Source organism: Tachysurus fulvidraco, chromosome 5 (assembly GCF_022655615.1).
Source record: "Tachysurus fulvidraco isolate hzauxx_2018 chromosome 5, HZAU_PFXX_2.0, whole genome shotgun sequence".
Lineage (NCBI taxonomy): Eukaryota > Metazoa > Chordata > Actinopteri > Siluriformes > Bagridae > Tachysurus > Tachysurus fulvidraco.
Genome location: NC_062522.1, coordinates 16327654 through 16347961, shown reverse-complemented (window position 1 = coordinate 16347961; position 20308 = coordinate 16327654). Strand labels below are relative to the sequence as shown.

Here is a 20308-nt window from a genome sequence, read left to right as displayed (position 1 = left end):
GGGAAAAGTGATAAGGGGAAAGGAATGATGAAAGGAGTAAATCTGAATTATGGGTCTGCTAATAAAGAATTACCACACTGAAGCCTACCTTTTTATTGTAGTGGAGCCTTCATCGTTCAAAAAGCAGGCCTCTTACACTATCAAACAGGGAATTATTTTTGAAATTGCTTAGTCGCCGTCAGGCCTCCAGAGGCGACACAAAAAGAAATCTGAACAGAGAAAAGAAACTACACTGTGCTTTCTGTTGATGGCTATCTTCCAGTCCCAAGGGCCAAGTGAGCATTTGAGGACACGACTGCACACTATTAGGCTAAAATAATGAGCATGCTAGGCACTAAGGAATTAGTGAGAAGGGGAGAAAAATCACAGGCATGGTTTCAGTGAGTGGTGGAAAAGAAATGTAGTAAGTCATGGGCAGTGAACACATCCTGTCTTTACGACAGCTTTGTTTGTTTCTCTTATCTGCCCAAAACACTGTCTCTGACACGACAACCAATTACGCTGCAAGATAGTTCCTTGTCTGGCACATTAGCTGATGCCCAACTTCATCCATGGCTCACACAGAGACTGCTTAATCTGTTCTGCAGATCTTATGTTTTTTAATTTCTGTATATATTCATTCATGCCTGATTTACATAAACATCAGTAGTGTGGGCCGTTTATTTTTCTGTACTCGTTGTGAAAAGTGCTCTGAGCTAAGTGAACATCATGGTGAGGGATGGAGGATGTAGAGGCCTCTGAGCTCCTAATAATTGCTTGTAGTGTCTTGGGCATGTTGTCTCCAACTGTGTGGGGTGAGAGAAATTGCATGAGCTCTGAATATGATGCTTATTTCAAGACTGGAGTTACTTGCTGTAGAGGAGGACGTGTGTGTGTGTGTGTGTGTGTGTGTGTGTGTGTGTGTGTGTGTGTGTGTGTGTGTGTGTGTGTGTGTGTGTGTGTGGTGTGAATAAATGTCAGAAAAAGTCTATATAAAATAAGATAAAAATCACAGAGCAAGCATTGGTATCATAGATAACATGCAAACAATGTGGATATTTGAATCACTGTACCAACTGTACCAATAACTTTTTTCAGAGCAGTAGGACTTCATCTGTTGCAAAGTTTGCGTATTTTGTTGTGTTAATGTTGTTGTGTTAGTTTAGCTTTGAAGAAGTTGTCCATGTAGTGACACAAAGTGTCCAGCTTTACACTCGACTGACCATAAGTATTTATAGTGCTAGCAGTTAACAACGAGACCAGCTTTATCAGTGTGACTACAACTGTGTCATTTACTGTTTTACTGCACTGACTGACTCCTTCCCTGTAATTACTCACGGCAAGGAGCGGTGTGACACTCATGAGCAGACAATCTGTCCAGCAGTAGGAGAAGCCGTAGTGGTTGCATTTGAAAGGGACAGTTGACTATTTCTTATTGCTGTAACATTTGTTCCTTCAAGGACCGTTTGATAAATAGTCGTGGGAGTGACATACTAAGACATGGCCTTGTTATAAATCATGTCATGGATGTTATAAATGCACACTGTCTATCTTCATGTTTCATACTGCCAGAGTAAAAGTAGAGCGAGAATAGAGTCCAAATTAATGCCATATTTTACATGCTGCTATTTGGCTGATTAAGGTGTTTATCATTATGCGGTTTCTCTGTCCATAGTGTTAATTCCAGTAAATGTCCAGGTTAAGACATATAGTGCTTGCTTGCTTGAGTAAATAATTCCACCTACTGAAGCTCAGTGGTCAGTCTCTTCAGTTCTTTTTACCCACCAACAGTTCTAGAGCAGACGTTTAAAACACTGCATTAAATCTAAGGTGATCAGATTGGATTAAGGCATGGTTAGTATGGTTAATACTGTCTGCAGGGCTAGTGAATATATTACACATCTGGGACTGCTGGGAAATTACTGTATCAGTCGAGTTATTGAGAATTTCACATGTGTTTTAAGCTACTTAGTTTTGTAATATAATAAAAAATAAGCATTGGTTTTAGAAAAAGGGCTTGGTAGGAGAAGGTAACACTTATTTATCATAAATATTTATATTTACATTTACGGCTTTTGGCAGAGCGACGTACAAATGTGCTCTTAAGTCTCTATCGATGAATACATTAACGCTGCTTTTATTGTTTGGTAATACTTATGGTATTATTATGGAATCATTTCTTTTGGAATCGGTCTCAACAGGCGCACACGTTTCCCAACATGGTTTGGGGTAGTTAAATTGAGCTTGAATACTTTTTGTGAGAAAGGGCTTGCGTTTACTTAGTAGCCCTGACGTGAAGAATAAGACAGATTGCTGTGAGATAATAAGTAATCAGTACATGTTAGATATTCCTGCAACTCCTTTAGTGTTGCTGTCAGATTCTCTGCAGTCTCTGCGATGCGTCTCTGTGATATGTTTAGACCTTTAATACAGTTTGGATGGATGTCCTCTTCTTGGTGAGGTTACTGTGATTTTCTTTCTTTGTTGATGATGGCCTTTATGGTGTTTCTAACGTTTCTGTTCTACCCTTCTCCTGATCAATACCTTTCAACAAACGAGGCACCATACATGCTTTGAAAGCTCTTTGTGAACCATATGTTGGAAGAAACCAAGATAATGTGAAGTAAAATCCTACAGTAACAGCGGATCTTTATTTAGGGGATAATCAGAATAACTCTGTCGATGACAGCTGTACGGTAATTACTTTTGAATATGAGATTGAATATGATTGGTTCATTCTGAACACAGCCACAGTTATAAAAGCTGTTAACACTTATTTTTCCCTAAAATGTTTCTGATTCTGAAATGATCGTTTTTTTAATTCATTAAACCCTGTCTTTATAACAGCAGTGTGTACATTTTTTTTTCATAAAATAAAATGCATATATGGCATTTATCTCTTCTATATAAATAAATGTTTGTAGCTCACTCTGTCTCTCTTGCATTGACTCTTTCAGGCTGAAGATGATTGTTGTCGTTATGTAGTGGGGAGTATTCTGAGCCAGGACGAAGAAAAAACGGATGAAGAGATACAGCGTCTGTATGAGAAGTTTGGATATCGGGTCATCTCCTTCCCAGAGATCTCCTGTGCTGTGACTTCTTCTTTCCCTAACCGATGCATGCTGTCCCCCATCTGTGGGGCGTACAGAGTCTTCCCTGAGCTCCACAGCTACATCACAGTAAGCGATGACCTAAATAATTGCTGTTTTTTATTCAATTTTTTCTCACAGACAGTGTTGTACATATTGGAATATTTAAATTCTCTTTAATAAATAGATACATAAGAGACTTTTAGGAGTGTTATCTCAGGCCTTGTTTTAGTAATGAACTATTTTCCCACAATCCTGCTTAACTTGTAGCACTCAGTACTCAGTACCCTGCATGTAAAAGTTTATATACAGTAGATGTGTGTAAGTGTGTGTAACACTGAGGGAGAGCAAGAAAGGTTCTCAGTACTCTGACATTCACAAGATGCTTTTATTGGACACTTGAGACTTACACATGCTTTCCTATTAAATAGGGAAAAACTCTCAACATGTGTTTTCTCTTAAACTTATATTAACGTATTGTTTTGCTCTTAACTACACTAGACAATATATATTATACTTGGAAAATATGTATGTAGGCTTCTTCCAAAATGTCTCACCAAGGAAAATTCTGAAGTACTTATTGAGTATTAAAGTAATTGGCCTCATATAGTTGCTGTTACTGTAAAAGTCATGAAAATAGCCATTGATGCAGGCTTGGAATTAAAAGAACAATAAACATACAAAAAAGGAAAGGAAAGGAAAGGTAAGTGTGTGAGGTATAGCGGTGTGTTTGCTAATAAGGGCAGGTCATACCCCATTTATACCTTGCAACATATGCTTTCACTCTGGCCTTCTGGGATTATTCGCTAAATGTTTACCACATACAGTAGGCGTAAAAAGAAAGATGCATTATTGCCTGTTGACAACACCACCTTCTTGGAGACATTAACTTTCCGGGTTAAGCTCACCGAATTGAATTGAATTTAGAGCCTAAGATTTAAGGGACATGCACTGGAACTTTTGACTGCAAAAATCAATATTACTTGAAAGCTGAAAGCTCTGGTTAAGCCTACTGTTTACTACGGTTTAGCTTTCCTTTTGCCTGCTTTTCTTAGTTCTTGATAGTTAATGGTTTTAATATTTAGTGCTGGTAAGTTTTTTCAGTATTTCAGTATTTGACCATCAATGACCCAGAAGTAATTTCTGACCTATAACCTATAGTGTTAGCATGAGGGAATGTCTTACTCGTTAGCTTTTTAGACAGAAGCTCTTTTCTCTTCTATCTTTTAATTGTTATTATGTATCTGGAAAAACTCAGATGTCTCCGTGACTTCATCAGATACTGGCTGTCAAAATGTCTGCGATGCTCCTTCGCTACAGTTGGAATGAATCTGTTAAATGCATCATTTGCATTGCGCTGCATGATTAGCTGACTGCCAAAATTGCATGATTCTGCAGGTTTCTCATACAACGGTCAGCGATTATAAATATAGCTAGTCACTTCAATAGGAACACAGTAGATTAATACATTATTATACATCCATCCAACTTCTGTACTTATCCCAAACAGAGTAATGGGGATAGAATCCTGTCCCAGGGGACTTGGGACACAATTCGAGGGACACCCCGGATAACCGTCACCAACCTCAACAGTGCGTAGTCACTGTGCCTCCAGTTATATTATTATCTAAACAGTAAATACAGAACAGGCTGTAGTGAACTGGCACGAAGACAGCTGATTCTGCTGTGATACTTGCGTGCATTCTGTGCTGCGATGACTCCACATGAAGCTCCATATGTCTCTGCAATCAGCAACAGTCACACCCCACAGTGAAGGTGAGGCCAGCTTGGCAGAGTTGGTATGCATGTTGTACTCCTGTGTGTGGGCGTCGCCATCTGTCTACGCACAGTCATAGCATAATCAAAACTAAATACGTAATCCGAGGATGTCCTTTTTCTAAACCTGGTATTTTCTACGCATTAGTCAGCAGAGGGAAATACACTGAGGTGGCTTGTAGGTCTAAACTCAAATCATTCAAATTCTTAATTGAACTAATATTTGAACACAGTGCATCAGTATCAATATTTTATCCTGTTATTTATGAGTGACTGTTTGTAGAAGAAGTTTCATCACAGAGCAGCAGCAGCAGCAGGCCTCTGCCCGGTTACATAACAGTTCCCCAGACAGTTGTCTGTCCACATGATGTAAAAGTGCAGAAAGCAATGTGTTTTCCAGTCTCTGTCCCTACTGCTTTTTCGTACTGACACTTTTCCCAAGGATTTATCCTTGCTGTGACTACTACACCATACACAGGTGCTTTTTGGCCTGCCTGGTGTGTTGGATTGCTCACTGAGGTCAGTGCAATAGTTACATGGCCACAGCAGGAAGCGGAGGAGGATCAGAGTGTGGTGTTATTGATGTGTGTGTGTGTGTGTTTGTGTGTAGATAGTACGAGTAGAGTATGTCTGCAGAAGGAGTGCAACAGATTATAAAAATGAAATGTAATAAATAATAAAAATAATAAAAATGATAATAAATGATAATAAAAATGAAAAGACATGTGTGCGACTGTGTGGGTGTGTAGTCTGGGATGTTTTTATAGAAAGATTTATGACAAAATCTTAGCCTTTGTAAGTAAAGTGGAGTTCAAGCATCAGTTTATAGTAAAGTTAGTAGAGTTTTTAATCTAACTTTTATTTCTGCTTAGTCTCTTTCTACAGTAATTGTGCACGTGAAAGAAATCCTGTTGCTTGAAAACTGTTTATAAAGGATAAAGGTGGTTGCTGAATTCCATTTATAAACAATAATATGTGGTTATTTTATTCTATTAATGAAGTTCATGAACTCCTTCCCCCAAAATATGATTTGTTTTATTATTTATAGGTTTTAGAACGTAATGACTTCCCTGATCCGTGACATCACGTGCAACTGCTAGCGTTGTTACTTGACAGCACTATCTCAGCTTTGCCTTATCTACTGTATCAGAGTCGGACTAAATGTCTTTGGAATTCCCTGGAGCCTGTCGACTGGATTTGTGGCATTTATGGCATCATACTCAGTTTGCATAGAATTGAAAATATATTCATTCTAATCCCACACGTCCCTTCTCACTTCCTCTGCAAGTACAGGATATGAAATAAGAATTGAACATTGAACATGGATGCAGCGTTAGAAAATCCATTATAAATGAGTTTGACCAATATGTTCTGCATTAAGGGAAAATATATATATTTTATTGTAGAAGATAGAGAATTAGTTGCAAATACACTAGAACATATTTCGTTATCTTTAATCATAATGTCTAATACTCTGAAACATGTTCCTGCAGCATAGTTCATTTAATTTACTTTGAATTTTTCTATGAAGACATTTTTAACCTTTTTACTAATAACTATTTTTATGATTATTATTATTATTAGTTGTAGTAGTAGTAGTAGTAGTATTCTTCCTTGTCCTGCTCTGCTGTAGTGACCATGCCTGTTTAATGCTGGCATTCCTTCAGTTGGTCCAGGGAGGCAGAAAGGTTTAATGAGGGTTGTGGTTTAAACATTGGATCGCTCTCAGATCAGACAGAGTTGTTCATCTTCCTTTTATCCCTTCATCAAAAATCGCTGCTTTTACTGCCCTGTCCTCCTCCTCCTCCTCCTCCTCCTCTCTTTCTTGCCTCTTGCTTCTCCATACTCCTGTGCATCACTGCTCCTTTCTTGCCTGTAATCTTACCCACTCCAGTAAACCCAGCCTCATTCTTCTCAATCTGCTGACAGTATGAAGGTGGACTGAACATGATGAATAATAGTAAAAGTGTGAATGCACATGCACACTGTGGAGCAGACCTTTTCAAAGAGACAAAATGCTGGTGTGGTGTGTGTGTGTGTGTGTGTGTGTGTGTGTGTGTGTGTGTGTGTGTGTGTGTGTGTGTGTGTGCGTGAGTGCGTGTGTGTGCTTGTTTGTGTGTGTGAAACAACTACAGATTGGGAGGGTGTGTAACTGGACAGATGGCAGGTCATGGGTGGATTGTTGATCATCTGAAATGAGATGATGGTGAGGACAACAGGAATAAAATAAGCAAAGGAAAATAGTGCAAGGTCAAGAATATAAATGGTGCCAAACTCTGCACTTAACTCTGATATTAGTCTTTAAAGCTTTTAAACATCACCTTCCTGAAAACAGTGACCAGTAATAAGTCCAGCGGCAGTTTATATATTTGGAGGAAACCTGCATTAAATAAATGTAAACTTTGATAACACACTATAAAGCAAATTATTTTTGGTCAGTTAAACTGTTTCAGTGTGTTGAAGTGGGTTACATTGTCACTTCACATCTCCAGTGTTTATTATTTCATCCTGAACCTGGGGTACTGCTGATTCTAAAGTGTGTGTGTGTGTGTGTGTGTGTATATCTGTGTGCATCTGCATATGTGTTGCACTGTGGGTGGGTGGGTGGGTGTGTGATGTGGGGTGTGTGTGTGTGTGATGTGATGTGGGGTGTGTGTGTGTGTGTGTGTGTATGCATATGTACGTGTGTGTGTGCGAGCGTGTGTGCGAGCGTGTGTGCGAGCGTGTGTGCGAGCGTGTGCGTGTGAGTGAGTGTGTGCGAGCGTGTGCGTGTGAGTGAGTGTGTGCGTTTGTGTGTGCGAGTGAGTGTGTGCGTGCGAGTGAGTGAGTGCGTGCGAGTGAGTGAGTGAGTGTGTGCGTGCGAGTGAGTGCGTGCGAGTGAGTGAGTGTGTGCGTGCGAGTGAGTGAGTGCGTGCGAGTGAGTGAGTGTGTGCGTGCGAGTGAGTGCGTGCGAGTGAGTGAGTGTGTGCGTGCGTGTGAGTGAGTGAGTGAGTGTGTGCGTGCGTGTGAGTGAGTGAGTGAGTGTGTGCGTGCGAGTGAGTGCGTGTGTGCGTGCGAGTGTGTGCGTGCGAGTGTGTGCGTGCGAGTGTGTGCGTGCGAGTGTGTGCGTGCGAGTGTGTGCGTGCGAGTGAGTGCGTGCGAGTGAGTGCGTGTGAGTGAGTGTGTGAGAGTGAGTGAGTGTGTGCGTGCGAGTGTGTGCGTGCGAGTGTGTGCGTGCGAGTGAGTGCGTGTGAGTGAGTGTGTGCGTTTGTGTGTGCGAGTGAGCGTGTGCGTGTGAGTGAGTGCGTGTGAGTGAGTGCGTGTGAGTGAGTGTGTGCGTTTGTGCGTGTGAGTGAGTGTGTGCGTGCGAGTGAGTGAGTGTGTGCGTGCGAGTGTGTGCGTGCGAGTGTGTGCGTGCGAGTGAGTGCGTGCGAGTGAGTGCGTGCGAGTGAGTGCGTGTGAGTGAGTGTGTGAGAGTGAGTGAGTGTGTGCGTGCGAGTGAGTGCGTGTGAGTGAGTGTGTGCGTGCGAGTGTGTGCGTGCGAGTGTGTGCGTGCGAGTGTGTGCGTGCGAGTGTGTGCGTGCGAGTGTGTGCATGCGAGTGTGTGCGTGCGAGTGAGTGCGTGCGAGTGAGTGCGTGCGAGTGAGTGCGTGCGAGTGAGTGCGTGCGAGTGAGTGCGTGCGAGTGAGTGCGTGCGAGTGAGTGTGTGAGAGTGAGTGAGTGTGTGCGTGCGAGTGAGTGCGTGTGAGTGAGTGTGTGCGTTTGTGTGTGCGAGTGAGCGTGTGCGTGTGAGTGAGTGCGTGTGAGTGAGTGTGTGCGTTTGTGTGTGCGTGTGAGCGTGTGCGTGTGAGCGTGTGCGTGTGAGTGAGTGCGTGTGAGTGAGTGTGTGCGTTTGTGTGTGTGAGTGAGTGTGTGAGAGTGAGTGAGTGTGTGCGTGCGAGTGAGTGCGTGTGAGTGAGTGTGTGCGTTTGTGTGTGCGAGTGAGCGTGTGCGTGTGAGTGAGTGCGTGTGAGTGAGTGTGTGCGTTTGTGCGTGCGAGTGAGTGAGTGTGTGCGTGCGAGTGAGTGAGTGTGTGCGTGAGAGTGTGTGCGTGCGAGTGTGTGCGTGCGAGTGAGTGCGTGCGAGTGAGTGCGTGCGTGCGAGTGAGTGCGTGCGTGCGAGTGAGTGCGTGCGTGCGAGTGAGTGCGTGCGTGCGAGTGAGTGCGTGCGTGCGAGTGAGTGCGTGCGTGCGAGTGAGTGCGTGCGTTTGTGTGTGCGTGCGAGTGAATGTGTGCATGCGAGTGAGTGTGTGCGTGCGAGTGAGTGTGTGCGTTTGTGTGTGTGTGCGTGCGAGTGAGTGTGTGCATGCGAGTGAGTGAGTGCGTTTGTGTGTGCGAGTGAGTGTGTGTGTGCGCGAGTGAGTGAGTGCGTGTGTGCGTGAGAGTGAGTGAGTGAGTGAGTGAGTGTGTGCGTGTGTGCGTGAGAGTGAGTGAGTGAGTGAGTGAGTGAGTGCGTGTGTGCGTGAGAGTGAGTGAGTGAGTGAGTGAGTGTGTGCGTGCGAGTGAGTGAGTGTGTGCGTGCGAGTGAGTGAGTGAGTGTGTGCGTGCGAGTGAGTGAGTGTGTGCGTGCGAGTGAGTGAGTGTGTGCGTGCGAGTGAGTGAGTGTGTGCGTGCGAGTGAGTGAGTGAGTGTGTGCGTGCGAGTGAGTGAGTGTGTGCGTGCGTGCGAGTGTGTGCGTGCGTGCGAGTGTGTGCGTGCGTGCGAGTGAGTGTGTGCGTGCGTGCGAGTGAGTGTGTGCGTGCGTGCTAGTGAGTGTGTGCCTGCGTGCGTGCGAGTGAGTGCGTGCGTGCGTGCGAGTGAGTGCGTGCGTGCGTGCGAGTGAGTGCGTGCGTGCGTGCGAGTGAGTGCGTGCGTGCGTGCGAGTGAGTGCGTGCGTGCGTGCGAGTGAGTGCGTGCGTGCGTGCGAGTGAGTGCGTGCGTGCGTGCGAGTGAGTGCGTGCGTGCGTGCGAGTGAGTGTGTGCGTGCGTGCGAGTGAGTGTGTGCGTGCGAGTGTGTGCGTGCGAGTGAGTGAGTGCGAGTGAGTGAGTGAGTGTGTGCGTGCGAGTGAGTGTGTGCGTGCGAGTGAGTGTGTGCGTGCGAGTGAGTGTGTGCGTGCGAGTGAGTGTGTGCGTGCGAGTGAGTGTGTGCGTGCGAGTGAGTGTGTGCGGTGTGCGAGTGAGTGTGTGCGTGCGAGTGGTGTGCGAGTGGTGTGTGCGTGTGTGCGTGTGTGCGAGTGAGTGTGAGTGTGTGCGAGTGGTGTGTATGAGTTGTGTGTGTGTGTATGTGGTGTGTGTGTGTGTGAGTGGTGTGTGTGAGTGGTGTGTGTAAGTGGTGTGTGTGAGTGGTGTGTGTGTGTGTGTGTGTGTGTGTGTGTGTGTGTGTGTGGTGTGTGTGTGAGTGGTGTGTGTGTGTGTGAGTGGTGTGTGTGTGAGTGGTGTGTGTGTGAGTGGTGTGTGTGTGTGGTGTGTGTGTTGTTGTGTGTGTTGTGTGTTGTGTGCGTGTTGTTGTGTGTGTGTGTTTTTGTGTTGTGTTGTGTGTGTGTGTCGTGTGTGTGTTGTGTGTGCGTGTTGTGTGTTGTTGTGTGTGTTGTTGTGTTGTGTGTGTTTGTTTGTTTCTTGTGTTTTGTTTTCTGTGTTGTTTTTGTGTTCTTGTTTTTTTTTGTTTGTGTGTTTTTTCTTTGTGTGTTTGTTTTATTTGTGTTTTTGTCTGTTTTTTTTGTGTGTTCTTTTGTGTCTGTGTCTCTTTGTTTTTTGTCTCTTTTTTGTTTTTTTGTTGTGTTTTTTTTTCTTTTTTGTTTTTTTTGCTTTGTCTGTTTTTTCTTGTCTGTTTGTTTTTGTTTTTATTTTTTCATTTTTTTTTTTTTATTTTTTTTTTTTTTTTACTTTTTCTTTTTTTTTTTTTTGTTTTTTTTTCTATTTTTTTTTTTATTTCTTTTTTTTTTTTTTTTTTTTTTTTTTTCTTTTTTTTTTTTTTTATTTTTTCTTTTTTGTTTTTTTTTTTTTTTTTTTTTTATTTTTTTGTGTGTGGTGTGTGTGGTGTGAGTGGTGTGTGGTGTGAGTGGTGTGTGAGGTGCCCTGCAATGGACAGTCATTGCATCCCTGCAATATTTTTGCCTCACAGTTGTTCACAAGATCCTCCAAGACCTTATTGCTGAAGATGAGTGAATGGCTTAACTTGGTAAAGCTTTTCAGATGTGCAGTGTGTGATTTTGTTTATTTCCTCCCTGAAGAGGAGATGCTTGTTCATTTTCAGCTTACCTGTGCACTTTCCTGGATGCTCCTACTGTACACTTTACAACTCATGAATAAATCACATTCCACCTGCCGCTCCTCTCTGATATTTTATATGTTGAATTAAACATGGGGAGTTTTGTGTAATTACCAGTTTGTGTATACAGGAATGCACCTGTTTACCTGCGAGAAACCTTTTTATTGTATACGTTTTTTAAATTTCAAACAAAAAAAGGATGCAAGAGTAAATAAAACAGTGGTTAAAGGTTTCAGTACGCAGGATTTTACTGCATTGTGTAGAAAAGAGCTGCGGTACAGAATGAATCACGCTACTGCAACTTTTTTGTTTTTCTCATGAGGTCTTATTGTGTATTTATTTTATTTATTTATTTTTGCTGGACAGTCAGGTGGAGCATTTTGATGGAGAGCGTACGCATATCACACTGTCAAACTGCCACACAGCGAGACAGCACAAGAGGAGGAGAGACACTTACATGACAGCGAGAGTCAGAACCTTTCCTGGCATCCTGTCGTGTTAAGGTCGAGTGTGGTTCAATTACTATTCAACGCACATCTTTACTTCCATGTTAGGAAATCAGGAAGTCCCCTTCTCTCACATTCGCCCTGTTCCTCCCACTCCTTCACACATCACGCATTTCTTCTATTAGTCTCTCTGGCACTTACTGTTACTGGCTGACAGGTCAAAGGAAGCCAGGGTGAACGCAGACAGCACACTCCGAGCAATCAGAAGAGAGAAGTCCACCTGAAAAGATGCTGGTTTTACCCTGATGCTTTCTCAGTGCACTACAACTCTGCAGGAACTTGCTTCAGCACTTTTCACTTCCTACCATCTAAAAGGTTTTTTTTTAACTATCATTTTTTAACGTCCGTGGAATCCACATCAGATTATTTGCTGTTGGTCCGAGTATTAAGGCAGATCAATCTGGTCTGTTGTGGAACAAGGCTCAACAGCATCACTGGCGTTCATGAATGGTACGAAGAAGTGAACGTGGGACTGATTTCTTTCCAGCCCAGACATGTCCGGTGATTACACAGAGTGTAACACCTCTCTATTTATGCTGATATTTTAGCCAGCTTTGCTGAAACACCCTTTACACCACGTCAGCGCTGATTAAGGAGGTGCATGTAAGGAATATATGTGTGGCGACAATAGAAATTTAAGATTAAGACTAAGATAAATAGACCAAGACTAAGATAAATAGACCAAGCCCTCATTGTTCATTTAAAATGCACCAAAGGATAGAAGACAGATGACCAGAAGGACTTTTTTAGATTAGTTTGGAATGACTAGTTTTTAGTTCACAATGTTCGATTTTAGGAGGAAACACAGCTTGAAGTGGGGCATTACAGACTTTGCAAAAAAGTGGGGATCATAAAAACAGCTGCCTATCTGTTTTTAGTGTGTGTGCGTGAGTGTGTGTGTGGGGCGCACGGGTGTGTGCGCGAGTGTGCAGAAGTGTGATAGTTTGCCCTACATAATACTTATGCCATCACTGAGAGCTTGGGCTATAATGAATTGCTCAGGTCTCAGTTTCATCATGGAGCTTTCGATAGGTATTATAATTTAGCCTTGTATTTAATATCCTGAACAGACTCGCTCTTTTTACTGCTCTTTTATTTAAAGAACTCAATACTTTCCTACAGCCAGCACTCCTAAACTTTCACTTCATGGAGGAAAAGGCTTTTTATCCATATATCCGACCGTAGAGAGATGGGAATTGAGACCATTTTAAGGGAAACCGCAAATATTTCAAATTCAGAAACAACTCATATTTCCAGTATTCAGTATTTTGCCAAGGCTAGAAAATATGAGGCAGTTTGTGTATTGACAGACCATATGATTGATAGGCAAGAAGCTTGCATGGATTTTGTCGGTCCAGATCATCTGTTTTGTTCACTTTTTACAGATGGATGTGGGGTGCAAAAGCGGCCAGAGTTTTTTTGTTGATATTGTCTGTTTAGTTGTTTCCTAGATGCAGCCTGATGGTTAAATGGGTAACTTTGCTATCTCACACCTCTAGGGTTGCTGACTTCAAGCTTAAGCTGTCCATTCTCCCCACCCCCACCCCCTTACCTACATGATTTTGCTGTGTGTTCTCCTACATTCTGAAAACATGTCAGTAGGCTATGATAATTGGCTACGATAATTGCCTCAAGTTGTGTCCATGTGTATCCTGTGCTGGTGTGGCTTCCCACCTCACACCTAACGTTCCAAGGAACCTGCTCTGGATCCATCAGCAGCTCACCAGGATAAAGCAGTTACTGAAAGTAATGAGAGAGAGACTATATTATTATTTTCATTGGTTCAGTCATGTGAGAAGAATTTCACCAACTATTCCATTATGAATTTAAATGTCAGAGGCGAGGAGAAATTCCTCATCTGAGTGGCACAGATAGTGTGATTTATAAATAATTTCCCTTCTGTAATTATATGGTTATTTAAAATGTAAAGCATCATAATACAACTTGTATAATACAATACTTTGTGTGTATGTGTGTATGTGTGTGTGTGTGTGTGTGTGTGTGTGTTTGTGTGTGGTTTCTTGCATGTTTCTTTAAAAGATTGCCTGTCATAAGATCACAGGCTACATATTTTGAATGACTTGCCCTCAATTTTTCAGAGACATCATTTATTTATCTAGTCATGTTTGTGCGAGACAGACAATATCACACAGCTTCAGTTAACCCGATGATAAAAAAACACAGAAAGGTATGGAAAGAAAGATCTGGATTCTGAATGCTGGTGTTGTCCTCAAGTACCCTACATCCATATTTATTTATCCTCATGTTGTTTTTGATCTGCTGCACTGAATTCATGGCCGTTTGATTGACCAAAAGCGCTGGAATGTAACGTAACCTGCTGTGTCAGGAATTGTCATTGGGTTTAGAACATGTAATATTAGATATGCATGAATTATTGAAACGTGCTCTGCTAGAGCAGTAAGACAACGGCAGATATAAAAAGCCATGATGAGATTTTACGGCTCACTTATTTTGACCCGTGGTTCACAACTAATTGACTTTCTTTATTTAGCTTTAATCCAAAGGATACATCTCAGAACTGAGGCTGGAACCTAATTGATGCGCACTATGTCCGTGAAGGGGCATAGTGCTGTTAGAATGTGGGTGAGCGTTCGCTAAATATAACCTCCTCCTGAGACGTGCACAGTGAAAGCACTGCTTAGCGAAGCAGATGTAGGACCCACCAGTGGGATTTGGGTTGGAGTTTTAGGCCCATCAGTGGCCAGGGATCTCGCAGAATGAAATTAACGGTGTTCTCATTGGGAGAGAATCTGAATGGAGATTAGAGAGTAAGTTGAACTGAGATGATCTTTTTGCCTGTCACTGTACAGATTTTTGTAAGGTGTTTGCATAATCAGCAAGTCTGAGTTCTTCACCAAGCATGTTGCTGCTGCTGCTGAGTTCTTAATCTGCAGGCTGCTGGATCTGCTGTATGATCATTCAGAGACGGATGGCTATGACTAAATGATGTGGTTTAATTGCCATTGAGTCAATGTGCTCTGTGTATGTGTGTGTGTGTGTGTGTGTGTGTGTGTGTGTGTGTGTGTGTGTGTGTGTGTATGTGTGTGTGTGTGTGTGGTCTCAGGTTTAATCTTTTTCATGTCTACAGGTTCACTTGTAGTGAAGCACATCATCTTCCTCCACTGTAGTATTAGCTACATGAATCCTCATGAGTTAGTCTAAACTGTAGGATCTAAAGCACCGGTGTAGCTTAAGAACAAGGAAAAGCAAGCAGTTACCTGCTGCCTATAGATCTGAACACTAACCCTGAAACCTGATCACTCACATGCAGGGAAATTAAAGAGCAATCTAAAACCTCAGATTTTCCATTGGTAGTTTACACAATTGTGTTTAATTAGATATGTGTAAGTTTATGTGACTGCTTTTTAAATCAAGAGTAATTACTCATTAGGAAGTTAAAATAGAAAACAGGAAGTGAGGCCATTGTACCTGAGCGAAATAAACATAAATAAATCAAATAATTAAGATGACTGAAATGCAGAAAGTTATAGCTCGACTGGTGAACCGACACGCAGAGCATAATGTGCTTTATATACAGCATGAATGTAAAAACAATAATTAGCTGGGATGCAGTTTTTCAGCCTGTAATACTCGCAAATGCAATATTACATTCAAATGACTAGTTATACCGCTTAAAAAAAACTAGCCACCCCTTTTTGTGTAATACAAGATTAAATTTAGATGATGACTTTTCTTATGGAAGATTATAAACTCCCTTCTTTATACATGTAAACAACTAAAGAAAAAACATAGTCCATTTGTCAAAGGGGTTTTCTACAGAGCCAAAATACAAACATTACACAGTTTTCAAAACAGAATATATTCCCACTTCACCATCATTTCTTCATACTGTATCTTGATGAATATGAGTTAACTGTACCTGTGGGAAAAAGACCCCCACTTTCTCAATGTAACAAACCAACCAAACATCTCAGTGTAACTAAACAACCGAAGGTACGTTATTGACATAGTGGTGTAACACAATGCCACTATCTGTATCTGTGTTTGTTTAATGATCCAAATTAACCTTATCTACTGGACCAGACACCAGACCTTTTCACCTTCAATGGCCATGATCTTTTGCCAGTGATAAGCTGAAACATTTATTTGCATCAAAGCCCCAGAAATGGCTATTCCATGACACTGTACAAGGGCTTTTTACACTTAAAATGGTTAACTGCATTGGCACCGCATTGTGGGGTTTAACAGCACAATTGCAGTTCTGACCATGCATCAGAGCAAAGATTCATACCCTGGGTATACAAGCCGTTTTTAGAACTACAATAACCGGGGGTTAAGTGAAATTTAAAAAGGCCTATAGTTTTCATAGTGGTTATATTTCTCAACTGAAATAAGGCAGGAGTTTAGTAGCAAGCCAGCAATATAGTGAGAATGATTGCTGTTGTTTGACACGGTTAGGCGACTCTGCTAAGGATCACCGCATGCTCAGGCATCTCAACCGGATCCCCTGAAAAATCTTTCTGGCAAGATTTTTACATTAGTATGCCTCTATCTGTAATGGTATCCACACTTCTAGCTCTTTTCTCTGTTTTAATTGCTTGGATATGCCTCATGAATGCCTTAGAGTATCATACAGGAGTTCTGAATAACCTGCTTGATAGAAAATAAAAATTAAGCAGTATACATGCAGAAATTTGGCTGGGCAGGTCATTTTTAATCCACCTCTAAGAAAAGTATGTCATGATACCTTTGAAGTCACTACCAAAATGTACCAGTGGACAAACGCCCTCATTAAAAAGCTGTTACATACCTCAGGCTGCTGTGCACTGGTAAAGCAGTTTATTCCCATTCAGAGAGTGGAGTCTCTGTGCTTGGCATCAGCAACCTGGCATTTTCAGCTCTAATGTGCACCATGGGGAGCCTGTCTTAAGGCCTGGTGTCCAGTGGAGAACGTGTGAGACGGAGAATTAGGATGGGCAGAAATCATAGGCCTTCAAAGCTTTAATTAAAGCTCTTATTTCAGGAGCAATCTTCTTGATCTAGCTCTCACACTAAACACTGTAAAGGCTGTAGGGATTGTGGGGTAGGTATTTAGTTGTCCTATAGTTCAACTGGAGCAACAACAAAAACAGAATTTTCTCGGTTTGAGGTGATGCAGTTGGATCAGTATGTTTAATATAATTTTGTATGTGTTTCTTTTACTTCTCTGCCACTCTGGCATGTCGGAGAGCATGTGCATGCTGACTAGATGAATGGTGTTGATTAACTGACAGATAAATTCCATTCCTGCTCTCTCTGTCTGTTTCTGCTCCAGCTTCTGTTCCCTACTGTATCTACTGCTATTGTTCTCCTGCTATAATAAACAGCGCCTGACTACAGTGCCGATCTCTCTCTCTCTCTCTCTCTCTCTCTCTCTCTCTCTCTCTCTCGGTGTGTTTGTGTGTGTGTGTGTGTGTGTGTGTGTCTCACAGAGAAAGACAAAATACTTAGTGCCTGAGGTTGATTTGATGACTACAGATGGTTGTGTCACTCACATTTGGTTGGGTTACATTCATTGTGAAACACACACAATGAAGATGATTGCATGTTGTAAATTGGACTGCATGCCTGTGTCTTATTACACAAGTGCATTTTATATGTGTGAAGTTATTCTTGGATGAAATTTCAAAAAGTGAGCAACTAAAACTCAGTGACTTGATTATGGAGACCAATTGAATGTAAACTCTTTTGGAAAGCGTTGCTGATTACAGAGGCGGGTGAACGTGCCAAGTTGTAATTCGATCACTCAGTGGCAAATTTGATCTGTGTTATGGCAATCACACAGGATTCTAGGATTAATAGGAGCTCATGCAGAGTGAAAGCAGCATCGTAGTGCTAAATGGGCTGTGTGGTGCTTTTAGTCCGCCTGTCTGTTCTGAGCTTTATAAAGCTGGCAATTTCAGTATTTACTAAAACACCTTTTTGCTGTTTGAATATAGATGCTTCTGTGAAACACAGCAAAGATTTCTGTTATTGAAAAAAATCAGCCTAAAGTGAATCAGAAGGTTGTTAAAACCCTTGCTTAATTTCCAATATCAGCATGTTATTCCTCAGACAGCAACTTTAAGCTGAAGTGTTTTATTACTTTAAGTACATACAGTGTTGTCAATCACACACACCCCAGGTCTGTTCTGTAATATAACGGTCATTGCATTCTGAATTAACCTTTTTAAACTTGTTAGAAATCTTCCATTAAAAAAAAGGTGCAATGTTAGAAACTGTAGTTAGGCTTCAGTTAGGCCTAACTTTTCACTCCCTCAAATGTGACTCATTTTTCCGAGTGTCTGATTTCGTGGTTATTATTGAAGGTTAACACAGTGTGCTGCCATCTCCAGTGTGCTGTCTATTCTTATTACATCATATCTGCCTTCAAATATCACATTAGCATCTCCCATAAAACCTCTATTCTCCCTTCATCCAGTTAGTCCACTCTTTCTCACCCACACATCTGCTTTACCCTTAAATCTCCCGACATCTCCTGCTTTATGTTGCTCCAGATGACTTCTAACAGATATAAGGTAATGGAAATGCTAGTCTAAAGTCTACCAGTCACATATCATAGGGAAAGGCTCCTTTCCCCCCCAGTATAAGTAGACCTTTTTTGTTGTTTAAGAATGAATAATGAGTAATGTTTGTACAATATCACTTATCTTTAAGTCTGAATGCCAGTGCAGGCTTCAGTCCTGAGAATTGAGGGTAAATCTTTCGGGGGAATATTCCAAACCAGAAAGAAGTGATGGTGTACGTATAAATGAAATAACACTTTGCCCCGGATGCTTCATTTCAACCAGCTTTGTCAGACTCTGTTACTGTTTCTTAGAAATATGTTTTCAGCTGAATTATGGCATTACTAGAGAATGTGGGCTCACAGAAGGGCTTCACGGTTCACATCACACCGAGGCATAAATGTCTGTGTTCACTGCATCAGTATTGTTTATAATGGTAGAGAATAGACACATTGGGCCTCTGTTATGAAGCTGAATATGAATTCATATTCTGAATATGAAGCTGAATATGAGAGGATTTATTCATAAATCTTTTGCACAAGACATTCTATTTAAAAAAAACAAAAAAATGTCAATTTGGAAAACCTAAACAAATCATGCTTCTGAGTGTGTGTAAATTTACTCCCAACAAAAATAACTAATGTAAACCTCACCTTCATTCAGTCCAGACTGTAGAACTCACACGGAGTACTGCATGTTTTTCTATGGAATATACTGTTGAGTTCAAATTACTTATTTTTTTTTATTAGATTTATAGCATTTAGCTGACACCCTTTTCCAGAGTGACATGTAGCTTTGGAGTCTCTAACACACACGTCCTCATGCTAGTTCACTAGAACAGATATTATCAAGAACTTTTTTGGGAAACCCAGTTATTTAATATTGAAAATATGAAAAAAAAAAAAAAAAAAAAGAAAAGAAAAGAAAATATTGAAAAATAAAAACTGAAAACATAAATGAAGGCAAATAGTAACAAAAGAAATGGCACCATATAAAAAGTATGAACTGCTGTGTAAGCACCAGCACCTTTGTTAGGTGTGAGTCAGAATAACTTCCACTTCTGCTTTTATCCTGACCGTTCATTTGGTGCTCCCAGCTGTGTGTGCACTTTTATTGATCTTGACTTTTATTGATTTCTGTGGGTGTCGCTGAATGCAATTGAGCTGTGATGTACGTACACGAGAATGCAAGAAACTTCTTAAATCCGGTGGAAAATTTGACTTCAGTTTGGTTTTGTTCAAACATTAATACTCAACTTTACTAAAAGTAAATGATGCGCATAGAATCTGTCACACAGTAAATAAAAACTGGTACTGTATTACTGTTATTAGTGCCACTTGTGTAGATGGGCATGATGTGTCTTAGGGGGTGTTGATGGTATGAGATTAATGAATTGCTGGTGGTTGATGGTAGAGTAGTGTAGCTGGAGGGATTATGGACACATGACCATCACACTCATATTGCTTGTTGAACATCCCATTTCAGATGTAGTTCCTCTTTGCTGTTATAATACCCTCCACTCTTCCCAGAAGGCTTTCACCCCGAGTATGCAGTATAGCTGTGTGGATTTGTCATCATTCAGCTACAAAAGCATTAGTGAGGTCAGGATGTGAAGCTGGGTGAAGAGGACTGAGGTAAACTTGGCCCTCCGGTACCTCCCAAAGGTGCTTAGTGGAGTTGAGGTCAGATCTGTTTGCAGGCGACTCAAGTTCTTCAACTTTAACCTTGTCTTCAAGAAACTTGCCTTGTGCACAAAGGCATTGTCATGATGGAGCAGATTTGGAAAACAATAATGGATTTGGATTATTTTTCTATAAGACCACTGTCTTACTATAGAAACAGAAACATATTTAAACAAGCAACTTTTTTTATTGCTATTACTGTTACAATGCAAAAAATTCAACACCTGCCCGATATGAACAGTGCTGTGGTATAATTTTAACATCATGCAAAAGTAAAAATTTGAACTAATGCAATTTTTCCAAAACATTCATATTGTTTAGTTTAGTTTTTGTTTTTTTTGTGATTTTTGTGATTTTACCTCAACTACAAAAAACTTTTAAGGCTTTACTCCCCCTGACTTTGTGGCAATAAGTGAATATTTACATTTAATATTCTATCAGTTATAATGTGTCACGGTTGAGACCTTTTTAATGCCATTGAGATC

At 41.3% G+C, this 20308-nt stretch overlaps 1 protein-coding gene across 1 annotated transcript in view; it reads left to right on the top strand.

Annotated features, from left to right (window-relative positions):
* Positions 1–20308, top strand: part of tex264a (testis expressed 264, ER-phagy receptor a) — a 64965-nt gene that overhangs the window by 15012 nt on the left and 29645 nt on the right. Inside the window, exon 2 of the mRNA XM_027146611.2 lies at positions 2937–3158. Coding sequence (XP_027002412.1) covers positions 2937–3158 — 222 coding nt within the window. The remainder of the gene's footprint in view (positions 1–2936; positions 3159–20308) is intronic.